This window comes from Zeus faber (genome assembly GCF_960531495.2).
Source record: "Zeus faber genome assembly, chromosome: 2".
NCBI lineage: Eukaryota > Metazoa > Chordata > Actinopteri > Zeiformes > Zeidae > Zeus > Zeus faber.
The window spans coordinates 5,812,580-5,825,463 of record NC_137189.1 but is presented as its reverse complement, the minus strand read 5'-3'; the positions used below and the strand labels follow the sequence as shown (position 1 = coordinate 5,825,463).

Below are 12,884 nucleotides of genomic sequence, written 5' to 3'. Positions count from 1 at the left end.
GTCCAGATGAGGGTTCAGACTAGAGGAGGCTGTTGATTTCTATGTGAAGATGCGATTTACGCTCACATAAGCATCCATGGCCAGTATGGTGCAATAACATCTCATAAAACTTGATGTCAAACAACATTCTCCTCATGTTATTAGATGAGGAGAATGCAGCATATTGAACTTCTTAAGGGCCGTGATTATAATCTTCATACACTTCATACACCATACATACTGTATGGTTGCAATTCCTAAAGTTGGAGAGACATTTAAACTTTTAATGGAGACACTGTTGACATAACACAACAGTCGTCGGCCATCGCTCGTAGGTTCCTGAGGCAAAAGCAAAGGCGAAAGTTGAGGTCCTGCGTCAGCGTTTTCAAGAAGTTCAGTTTTGCCTGTCCACACTCCAGTTTTGAGAAACCTCAATCCTAGAAGGCGTTTTCCAAAAGCTTTGTTTTCAGTGACTTAAAACGCTGTTTTCATGTGGATGGGAGGTCAAAAAGCAGAGAAAACACTATGTTTTCAAAATTATCCCAGTGGACAGGGCTTACGGGAAGTGGCAGGTTCAACAGTTTCACAACTGTAAGAGTGTTAATGGTAAATATTCAATTGAATATTAGTTTATAGTTTGTACTATGCCTATGGCAGACCATCCAACCTTGGGAAAATATTTTGAGTACCACAATAGTGTAACAGGGACTCTCTGTGGCTTTGAGTTATTGCAGCTAAACGACTCCATCAGCTATTCACATCGTAGCCGTCTCATAACGAGGCTTATCACATCGTATGTGAGCTACTATGGCAAACTATATATACAAATTTATCTTATTAGGATATATTCATTGAAATGCATCACCTTATGAAGTTACCGAACATCTTTACCAATTGCAGATGCTCCGATCGCAATTTTCTTGGCCAATTTCTATTTCAGATTTTTTTTAATTCTGACCTGCTGATTCTGATCTGCTGTATGCCAATGACAAATACATCCCATGATCTGATCAAGCTCACGTGATCGGACAGTTGCATATACGGACTACTGCTGCAATTTCAGTTACCACAATAGCGAGATTGCTGATTTTGACACTGTGTTTATTATTGTTCATTAATCACTATGGAACAATAATAGTACATGAAACTTTCCCAGAGTTCCAATAAAATAGAATATGGGACTGTCACTAAGTTTCAGTATAATGCAACCTATATCTCTCACTGATTTTTAGTACGACACAACATATAACTAATATGGAAATGTCCGGTTCAAACTTCAAATGAAATTTTCTTCACTTTTAAGTGCAAATATACATTTCTCTTTAATGTATGATACTTGCCATTCCAAAAGAAATTGCAATCATTACAAAAAAATAAAAAATAAAATAAATGGCTGACTCTTCTCACTCTCGTTAACTGGAAATCCTCCTTCACTCACCGTGAATTAAACCAACTGAATAAAATTGTTCGTCGCTAACGACTCGTTCGACTGAGTGAAACCCCAACAACCGTGATTTAAAAAAAGAGTTCAAGCTTTCAACCCTTCAGCTCGAGCACTACAAACAGCCAGAGAAGACGCTCCGCTGTAGTGATAGATCCGCAGTCCGCACAATTTTGAAATATTGTCAGGCAATAAATAAATAATTTGTCAAATCTTTTTCATTTACCTTGAAAGTACCTCCAAACAGCTGACATTTTCTTTTCTTTCTTTTACTCACATTTTTCAGCGTCAACTACGTAAGGTAGTTGTGTTGAGTATCGGAGCTGGTTTTCCAGTTTAGTACAGGTGCACAGTATCGGCCGTGTTTATTTACTGGCATAGAATTTGAAAATATATCGGTCGATTGATCGATCGGTGCATCTCCATTTTATATTTTAACATTACGGTCAGATTTTTGTGCTCGATTATTACTACCCCACTTCCCATTTTACCTCAGCAATGCAGAGTTATGTCTAGGGGGATTGTAACAAAAACCATGACTAAAGGTTATGATGGATTGTATTCCCGATAATCCTTGCTCTCTTGACCATGAAATTAAAACCAAATGAAAGAAAAATGACTGCGAACCACAAAGAAATACATGAAAGAAAAATGTATTTCATCTTTTAAATAGGAAGGATCTCAGATTGAATCAAAGTTTGATTTTGTAAAGCGTAAAAAAGGTTTAGTGGACATGATATTGACATGACATATAATCCTTAAAACGGTCTCATTTAGGTGATATCGGTATCTTTATTGCGGTCCTGTTAAATGGGAATTAATTCTGAATTTTAAAACATCTTAGTGGAAACAGAGCAAGAAGGAGAAAGATGGAAACACAAAATAAGTGGCTGATACCAACCTGAAGGCTCGTCACCTCTTCTTTCCTGCGACTCCTCTCCAGCAACTCTGCAAGAGGAAATGTTAGGTCAGTCGCTTATTTTCTGCAGATGTGTCAGACCACCACCACTTAAAAAATAAATAAATAAATGTCAGTCAGTGTGCATTACAGTAACAGTATCGAACAGATAGAAGCTTACAAAAACTGCACACATTTCAATGACAAATTTAAAATAAGGGGAATCATAAATAGACTCGAACACAGCTCTCCATGCACCCTGATTGCGGAGAGCATTGAACCTCCTGTAACTTTCACCAGAAAAATAAAAAATAAATACAAAAAGTGAATAACATTGATCATCTCGTTCCAATGGCACCTATCAAGGGGTGGGATATATTAGGCAGCAAGTGAATCGTCAGTTCTTGAAGTAGATGTGTTGGAAGCAGGAAAAATGGGCAAGTGTAAGGATCTGAGCAACTTTGACAAGGGCAGGAAGGACAACCCATGAACCGGCAACAGGGGCATGGGCAGCCAAGGCTCAAGCCCAAAGCAAAGCCTAGCCTGTCTGCTCCGATCCCACCGGAGAGATACTGCAGCACAAATTGCTGAAAAAGTTAATGCTGCTATGATTGGAAGGTGTCAGAACACACAGTGCATTGCAGCTTGCTGCGTATGGGGCTGTGTAGTCACAGACCGGTCAGACTGCCCATGCTTTACCCCTGTCCACAGCCGAAAGCACCTACAATGGCCACATGAGCATCACAACTAGACCATGGAGCATTGGAAGAAGGTGGCCTGGTCTGATGAATGACATTTTCTTCTACATCATGAGAATGGCCGGGTGGATGTGTGTCGTTTACCTGGGGAAGAGACAGCACCAGGATGCATTATGAGAAGAACGCAAGCTGGTGGAGGCAGTGTGATGCTCTGGACAATGTTCTGCTGGGAAACCTTGGGTCCTGGCATTCATGTGGATGTTACTTTGACAGGTACCACCTCCCTAAACAATGTTGCAAACCAACGGTATTCCCTGATGGCAGTGGCCTCTTTCAGCAGGATAATGCGCCCTGCCACAATGCTAAAATTGTAAAAATTCAGTAATGGTTTAAGGAACATGACAAAGAGTTCAAGGTATTGACTTGGCCTCCAAATTCCCCAAATCTCAATCCGATCGAGCTGTGGGATGTGCACAAACAACAAGCCTGATCCATGGGGGCCCAACCTCACAACTTCAAGGACTTAAAGGATCTGCTCCTAAGGTTTTGGTGCCAGATACCACAGGACACCTTCAGAGGTCTTGTGGAGTCCAGGCCTCCACCGGTCAGAGCTGTTTTAGGGCACGAGGGGGAGCTACACAATAGTAGGCAAGTGTGTTAATGTTGTGGCTGAGTGGTGTGTGTGTGTGTGTGTGTATGTGTATATATATATATATATACACACACACACACACACACACACACACACACACACACACACACACACACACACACACACACACACACACACACACACACACACACACACACACACACACACACACACACACACACACACCTCACAAAAGTTAGGGATGTTTGGCTTTCGGGTGACATTTATGGTAAATGTATAAAGTTCACGCGACAGTGATATTATATCATGAAAGTAGGGCATTTAAGTAGAAGCATGCAATGGTGATCATCTCAAACAATTTATTGAAACAAAAGCCAACAACAGTGGTGGGTATACCACAACAAAAAATGTCAATGTCTCAATAACTTGTCATGTGCCCTTGAGCATCAATTACAGCTTGACAACCACGTCTCATGCTGTTCACAAGGCGACTTATTGTCTGCTGAGGCCTGGCCCCCCACTCTTCTTGAAGGGCGGCCCTCAGGTCATTGAGGTTCTGGGGCACAGAGTTACGAGCCTCTACACGGCGACTCAGCTGATCCCATAGGTTTTCTATGGGATTCAGGTTTGGAGAAAGTGCAGGCCACTCCAGTAGAGGTGCCCCAGTCTCCAGCAGCCGAGCATTGTCATCCATGAAGATGAAATTAGGCCTGTGTTGTTCATGCAGGGGCACAATGACTGGATTAATGATGTTATTCAGGTAGTATGGGCTTGTCACTGTACCATTCACAAAGTGTAGGGCAGTTCTGTATTGACTAGACACATCTGCCCACACTGTAACACCACCACCACCAAAGGCTCGTCTGGTGACAAAAGTGGCTGATGCATAGCGCTCTCCTTGACGCCTCCAACATCGTTGGCGGCCATCATTTCTGCTCAACGTGAATAGACTTTCATCAGAGAACAGCACTGAGGCCACTGGTGCCTCGTCCAGCGTAAATGCTCCCTGGTCCATGCAAGGCGATGATGCCTGTGCCTGGTGGTGTGGTCAGGTACACTTGCAGGTCGTCTAGCACGCAGACCACACCAATGTAAATGGTTTTGAATGGTCTAACGTGACACATGGGTGCCTCTCACCTCCCTTAAATGTGCCTGGAGTTGAGTGGTATTCATCATCTGCTTCCACAGGGCACTGTTCACAATGAAGTAGTCATCAGTGTGGGATGTGGCCAAAGGACGTCCACTTCTATGCCTTTCTGTGACTCTTCCAGTGTCTCTGTATCTCTGTTGCAACCTGCTGATGACACTCTGTGACACTCTAAGCTCAGTGGCCACTTCCCTCTGAGAACATCCTGTTTGAAGCCTTGCAATGGCGAGGTACTGTTGATCAGTTGTTAGGTGTCGTCTTGGTCTCATGATGTCAAAATGTGAACACCATGATGAAGAGGACTGTTTAAATACCAATTCTAATTGAACCAGGAAATGTATTGGTGGATTCATGGATCAAACACCTGTTGTGAATTTTGCCGTTCAGCTCCTTGTCAGAGAACAGCAAGTTGTGCAAAAAGTACTGAAACATTGAACAGTTGGACATGTGCATTCAAAAGTTTAGAGAAGGTCAAATTAAGTTCACCTGTAAAGGTTATAGTGCATTTTAGGTTCATCCTGAAATTTCACCCGAAAGCCGAATATCCCTAACTTTTTGTGAGTAGTGTATATTCACAGTCTTCTGGGAAACCATGATAATTGCTTCCAAGACAGGCAAGCACACAGATATAATCAGGTAATCCAATATATATATTCTGTAAGACAAAAACAACTGAACAACATACAGTATAAAACTCAATAGCATCACTTTTTTATGTAAATTGGTTTATTCATTGGTTTCCAAAAGCACCAAAAAATAAACGCCTACCAATTGGGGTAGCATCGCCTAGGTGGTGCTGTAGATTGGTGTAAGACCCAAACACCCAAAGATACATGGAACATTACCCATGATATGCTCAGTAGCGTCTCATAGAAGAAGCCCAACAATGCATCACAGCCATTAAGCATGGCTTTACAGTTCTCATAGCTTCCTGCTAATGTGAAATTAACTGTGCTAAACAGGCCAAGTAGGGGAAAAGAGCTGGCTCCCAATTTTCTCCAATGGTATTTTTTTATTTGCATTTAATAGTCATTTCGCATCAGTTTATAGGGCATGTTGAGATGTTACGAAATAGCCACAATTCTGCTTTCAAACAACAATGATTCTATGTGTGTGATCCCCATTAATTGCTACGATGTGAAACTGAGTAAGACGCATGTGATTGTCACACTCCACTATACAAGACAAAATATTACAAGCATTTCAAACAGCTCCAGTTTCCAAAGATGATAATTGATTCTTAGTTCCTCTGCCGGCAAAGTAGCTCCAGCATTAGTGCTGATATGCTGACTGTCAGCCTCACATGCCAGTGTTTAACAAAAGCTTCAGTCATTATGTAATCCACTGTGATATCCAGTGAGCTGGCGAAAGCAGCATGTCGAGCACAAAATGGCCCCGCCCCCCCAAGCCCTCTGAATGCCTTTCCAAACATGTAAAGTCCAATAGATTACTGTGATTGGAGCTCAACTTTCTCACATTCTGCCCCTGAGATCCATCTCAAGTTTGATATTCTATCACCTGTGGATGACAGCATCTTCGCCTCTACCCCCCAACTACGCAACTACGTTACATTATGTTGGTGTTAGGTTTGAGTATCGGAACATTTTTACCAGTACGACTACATGAGCACTGATTGTTTTCTGAAAATTAAATTACAGTTATATAAATATATATTTTTTTGGTGTAGTTTGAACTGCCATTTCGTACCTGGCAGGTCTGTCTGCATTGATATATTTTAATTAAAAAACATTATTAAATCGGCTTGTAATATATATTTTCTATATAATCAATTTGGAGATCCTTCCATGCTCTGTGATGTAATACAAGCAGCCGATGAGATACTAAAATTCACATGAAACTGTTTCCTAATATGAAATATCTGTACTTTCAGTTTTAAAGGTACAGTACAGTAAGAAAGAGTCATATTTTGCCTCAATCTGTAGCTTAAAGGCCTAAATGTCGTTCCCAGGCTCCTCCTGCTAGCATGCTGTAGTGTCCTTGAGCAAGACACTTAACCCCTTAATGCTCCTGATAGCTGCATCCGTCGGTATTTGAATAATTGTAAGTCGCTTTGGATAAAAGCATCTGCTAAATGTAATGTAATGTAAATGTGAACTGTAACACATAACATTTGTGGCACTGACTCCAAAAAAGGGATGCAAATTCAGAGGGATTTCCTTAATTGATACTTGTTAACCTTAACAAACAATCGTCATTAATTGATAACATAAAAGCTAATGACATCATCAGGGGCTGGCGCCATGGCGCGTGGGGACCTATGCAGCCCACACTTCTGAGATGTTGTGTCTTGACACGAGGGCCGCGAGGAGTGTTTCTCCTCATTTCATTTCATCTAATTTAAAAATGGAGAAGTTCGAGGCAAGACGCGCTGAGCTGGTGCGTGCATACAGGAATTTTTATGACCCGTCTTTGCACGAGGGAAATATTTTAACCTTTTGCCGTCCTCCGCAACGGAATGAGCTGGATGTTCTGTAGCAGATCAAGTCTGGTGCAGATATGGACAACAAGAGGGTAATAAAATTACTGAACATTTCTAAAATTCTTATATATAAAACAGACACTAAATAATTTAGTTTAATATATTTTATTGGAGTCATCACCATAGCAACATAGGAACTGTGCTGTTCAGAAAGTGGCATTATCCCGTTCCCGTCTACCGTGTTCCATCTGAACGCAGCATTAGTTGTTGAGCAACAATAAACATATAGTTTCCTCCTTGGCATTGAAAAGCTTCCGTTGTCTATGTGCAGCCATGTTTGTTGTTTGTCGTTCTTCTGGAAGCCTCCTTCTACGTATACTACTACTTCCTGCTCCACTGGGCATCATTTTTCCTCGACTGCCTGCTGTCGTTCCGATGAGTACTACTACTTCCTGGCTGTTTTTTGTTTTTTGTTATTTTTAAAAGCCCTGCAGTGCACAAAGACGCCTGTTGATACAATCTACAATAAAACTGCAGATTGTTCAGTTATTTTCGATAAGACAAAATCTTAATAGATTAAATTCTTATTAGCAATTAATCGATAGTTGATTAATTGTTAAAATCCCTACTCTAAAGGAAAAAAAAGTGTGATTGCTGTTGCCGCAAGAATTTTGGGACCCAAAAACGGGGTCATGGAATGTCCCAGCGGCTCTCATTAAAACAATTGGCAGTAATAATAACAAACTATAGAAAAAAATAGAAAATTATAAAAAGTAAGTGTCAATATCTCGGGAAAAAGTGAAATATACAATAACCTCACAGTTAACTGTACACAATGAAATATGGCAGGATAACGGAAAATAAATCTGAAGATAGAGTCACGCTTATTTTCTACTAGTACGTTTTCTCGTACATTTTCCAGTTTTATGCTGCTTCAGGTTTATTTCCCATTATCCTGCCATATTTTCTAAATTGTATTATGTAACAGTAATATATTATGTAACACTTATATAACTATATAACGTATAACTGTTTAACAATACAATTTAGAAAATATGGCATGATAATTTTTAATTAAGCAGCATAAAACTGGAAAATGTACTGTTAAACAATAAAATATATAAAAAACATTTTAAGCACAATAAACTTCATACAGTTTATAATTTTCAGGTTTATTTTTTATTTTTACCCCCCATATTTTTTTATATTTTGTGTAAAAGTACATTTTTCAGGTTTATACCACAGGTTTATACCACAAACCTCTTACAAAATGAAATAAAATGTTTCCTTAATTATCGATTAAATTATTTATAAATATATTTAAAAGAAAAACAGGAAAAAAAAGAAAAAACTTTATTAAGCAGTATAAACCTGAAAAATGTAAGTGCTGTAAACCTGAGGAATTAAATTATTTAAACAGAATAAATGGAGGCCTTGTATAGTCTGACAGCAGCGGACAGAAAATACCTTTTAGCCACAGAGAGGTTACGGCCAAACTGGATCTGACTCGCAGGGAAACACAGGTCAGTCAAAAGGGCTAATTCCTCAGATGATCTGTGTGCCTCTGACAGACGGGGCGACAGGCAAGCGGCCGATTGGGTTTAGAGACAGAAGAATTAGCTCACTGTGCACCCCCCCGGGCCGCATCATCCGATCGCTGATCCCAATGACGCAACCCCCTCCTCCACCTCCGCCCACAGTAACAACACAACCCTAAAAACGCTAGATGGAAAAATCTCTCCACCAGTTTATTTTCTCTTCTTCTCTCCCTCTGTGTCGCTTCCACACTCCTCTTTTCACACTGCTTCCATAGTGCTAATGAAGCCCAAATAAGGCCGATTTCCTTTCATTGTTCAGCTGAAGCGTTAAAAACAAGCTGTTCCGACACTGACAGTCACTACTCATTAAGAGAAATAAGGCCGAGAGAAGGGCAAGGTGGAAAAGAGGAGATGAAAGAGCGAGTCCATTTAACAAGACCTGTGCAAATCGTATACCCCCCCCCACACACACACACACACGCTAGATATTTTATTAACCCACAATTATTAAGCGCATGTAGATAATGTTAACGTTCTTGTCCCATTACGTTCTTGTGTGATTCGATACTGGACGGTAACGCTATGTACAACTCTGACACAATCAAACTGATGAGGAAATGTGAGGTAATGGAAATGAGAGAGACCCGTAAGATGAAAAAAAAAGCCAATGTCAGAAAGAACACCTCTGCAGTTCCTTTAGAGTGGGTCTATCTGGCACCTCATCACATCCCGGTGGGAGTGATGCACTGAGAACATGAACTGCTACACTACAGCGGCGACAGCATTCCTGGGCAGCCTCAGCCACAATGCTGTCACAGTAAAACCACCAACCCAGTCATAGTAAAATAAACAAACAAGCCAAAAAAAATATAGAAAACAATGAAAACAGTCTTGTGTCTGTCAGGAGCAAGAAAATGTCGCTGTCAGAGCCTGTTCAGTTCTTTGACCAGTGATTCCACCTTCTTCATATCAAGGACGGTCAATTTGATACGCATGAGGTCACGGACACCATTTGATAAGATTTCCTCTCTGGGATGCCAATCTGACAAGACCTTTGTGTTAGATACCTGTCTGTACATTAGTCAGGGACATAACAGTGATAGTTGGACCAAAACAGTCATTAGTCTACATACCAACGTCCTGTAAATTAAATAATGGTGAAGTTAAACTATCAATAATTATGCTTGGGATCCCTCTGAAAGACCCCTGGAGGTTACCCAGACCTCACGTTGAGAACTACTGTCTTAAAAACCACTTGCTGCTCCCAAAACAGGGGGAAAAAAAAAGGATCAGGGAAAACCCTGTATCTGTGACTAGTGAAAGGGCCTTACCTTTGTTCTCTTTGCTGAGGGAGTGCAGCAGCTTCTCCTGCTCATCCAGACGCTGCAGGAGGGCGCTCTGCTCCGAATCTTTGCTCTGTCGCACATCACTCAGCTGATCTCTGGTCTCCTGGTGCTGCTTCCGGAGGCGCTGCTCCCTCGTCTCGCGCTCCTTCACCTCCTGGCAGAGCCAGCGGAGCTTCATCTGGTTGGGCCGAAGAAAACAAATACAAATAAGGATGTTGCAAGGCACAGGGACTTTGAGAAGTAACTGTGAATCAAATTTTGGATGCCAAGACTGAAAAAATGGTTGCTGAATTCTAAACATTTTAGAATTGAGTGATTGTGTTCAATTGATGGTATGTTGTTGGTGATTGCTCGGTTGGGAAAAAAATGACGATCACAACAGGAGCGCATTTCTGAAAAGCTTATAATTCCAGTTTTCCAGACCTTGTCTTCCAGACTTGAGAGCACACGTTTTCCTCACAGTTGTATAATAACTGTATGTATAGTAACTGAATGAGCGTATGACTTAAGTAACTACTGTGACAGTGCTCGTCTACTTTCCATTATTCCATTTTCAACGTTGGAATTAAGTAAAGTGCTTCACAAATTAACCTCTTATTCAACAGTATTAATGTTGAATAACATGGAGGTAGCGGCTACTTACACTCAGGCTACAAGACAAATGATTCAAGTGAAGTGCATAAAGCCCTCAATATACTTGACTTGGTGTGTCGGGAGGATTAAAAAGTTAATCCACCAGGGGGCAGAAGAGGGCCGAATCTGTGGCCGACTTCGAAATATCTTCATGAGAAGAGACCTCGCGAACGACTGCCGGACGAAACACAGAATCTTCATCGTCTCCGCTCTGTTTCTCTAACATCTCCCGTGCTCGTACATAACGTCTCGGACCCGTTTCCATTTGTTTTTGCAGGTTTCCATGGCAACTTGTAAAATGACAGTGATCTCACGCCGGCTAGTCTGGAAAGTATATTTATCGCTCTAAATGTGAGTAATTGTGGACAAGAAATTTCAAGTTTGTCTTTAAAACTTTGAGCCATTGTTGTAGTTCGTTCAGAGTCTGCTGTGGAGCTGCCTGTCACGTTCTGATATACTGCCCCCACTGGTCATGTGTCGAATTGCATGTTGTGGACATGTAACGTTCATTTCTGATGACGGGCAAAACCAATGACCCAAAGGAACACAGGATATGCGGCAGCCACTTTGCGTACGCGTGGTTAGAAGCTCATATGTTAGGACCTTAAGAGTGCATCATTAAATGATAATGTATTTTTGTCTCTAAACAAAAATTAAGAAACCTTCCAGCTGACGTTGTTAGGCGCAAATTAACTACTAACAATCGGTTTCACTTTTGATGAAAATACATTTAGAAACACCATCCTTAAACATTTTCCCCATGACCCACACAAGCGTTTGTGGTAGAAATCTGGTGAATAACTTGCTGGCCATGTGCATAAAGTCAAACAAAAGGAAGGCCATCCAAAGCAATGTACGGCAACCAATCATCATATTTTGTGTGAAAATAATGTGAAGCTTCCAGAAAAATCTGAAAAATAATATTTTCTTCAAATATCACAAATATCAATAATCGTAATAAAATTATATTATTTATCATTGTGCGGTCATTCCTATGCACTTTCAGCCCTGGATGAATAGTTGAAAATAGTTTCCCATACTTTTCCATGGGGCAACCTGCAAAGACTTTAAAGGACTTAATTGGAAGGCTTTGCCATTTCAGGAAATTGAGACAATCATAATTTTTTCTCCCTCTTAGGTTTCATAAAAATATTATGGGACTTAAACAGAGTCTCTTTTCTAAGGCCACGGAAGCACAGCTCCATTTCTTCTGCCTTTTTAAACACATTGGCAGGTGAAAAGGAGAGGGGAAGCAGGTTGAGCTAAATCTGCAGGCAGAGCACCACACATGAGAGGTGTAGAGATAGAGAATTTCCATCTGAGGGACGAAAGGAGAGAAAAAAACAATCAATGATTAAACGAATGAATACTTTTGTTCTAAATGAGATAAGTACCATCTGAAAAGGTGTCTCTGCTCTTACAAAATGATGGATAGCATCAACATAGCACCAATGAAAACAAATCATGGTATTTTCAAGAAGGTAACAAAACCCTTGATAAGCAAGGACCTGTGGTGGTTTCAATCGATAAACCTTGGGATTAAAGCCACTCGGAATTACAGTGTATTCTAATCAATTAATTAATTTTGGGAGATTTGGTACAACCCACACAACCTACCCAACATAAGAAATATCGTAAGTGAATTCTGCTTTCCCTATAAAAATGAAAGACCTTTACCATACAACATCCATCTTCCCTCCGCTATAAATGGTTTTACACTCCAGCAAGCAACTGGTGGACACTTTCTGGTGAAATCATAGCTATCACTATTCTTCTCCGGCTCTGAATCAACTCCATCGTTGTTTTGACAAAACTATTTTGAGTTTCCTTTCAACCAAGTTTCCGCTGTTCAGCTCTCAGCGTCTGAGGGTACCGGCAGAATACAAGACAACAGAATACGAGACAACAGAATACAAGACAACAGAATACGAGACAACAGAATACAAGACAACAGAATACGAGACAACAGAATACAAGACAACAGAATACGAGACAACAGAGCCAAGCGCCAGGCCGAGGCGTCGTGGGAGGACTCTCAAGGGCCAACAGGTGGATCTGGCAAAGCCTACTCATTGGCTAAAATGGGTTTATTCTTGTGCATGTCACATACTTCAAAGTGGGCGGATTTGACAGAAAGTACCAGAATACCGT

At 40.8% G+C, this 12,884-nt stretch overlaps 1 protein-coding gene across 1 annotated transcript in view; it reads right to left on the bottom strand.

Moving 5' to 3' along the window:
* The window catches only part of cep128 (centrosomal protein 128), a 106,305-nt gene that overhangs the window by 27,398 nt on the left and 66,023 nt on the right, over positions 1-12,884 (bottom strand). Inside the window, exons 20-21 of the mRNA XM_079996610.1 lie at positions 10,086-10,278; positions 2,322-2,368 (exon numbers count right to left, since the gene is read on the bottom strand). Coding sequence (XP_079852736.1) covers positions 2,322-2,368; positions 10,086-10,278 — 240 coding nt within the window. The remainder of the gene's footprint in view (positions 1-2,321; positions 2,369-10,085; positions 10,279-12,884) is intronic.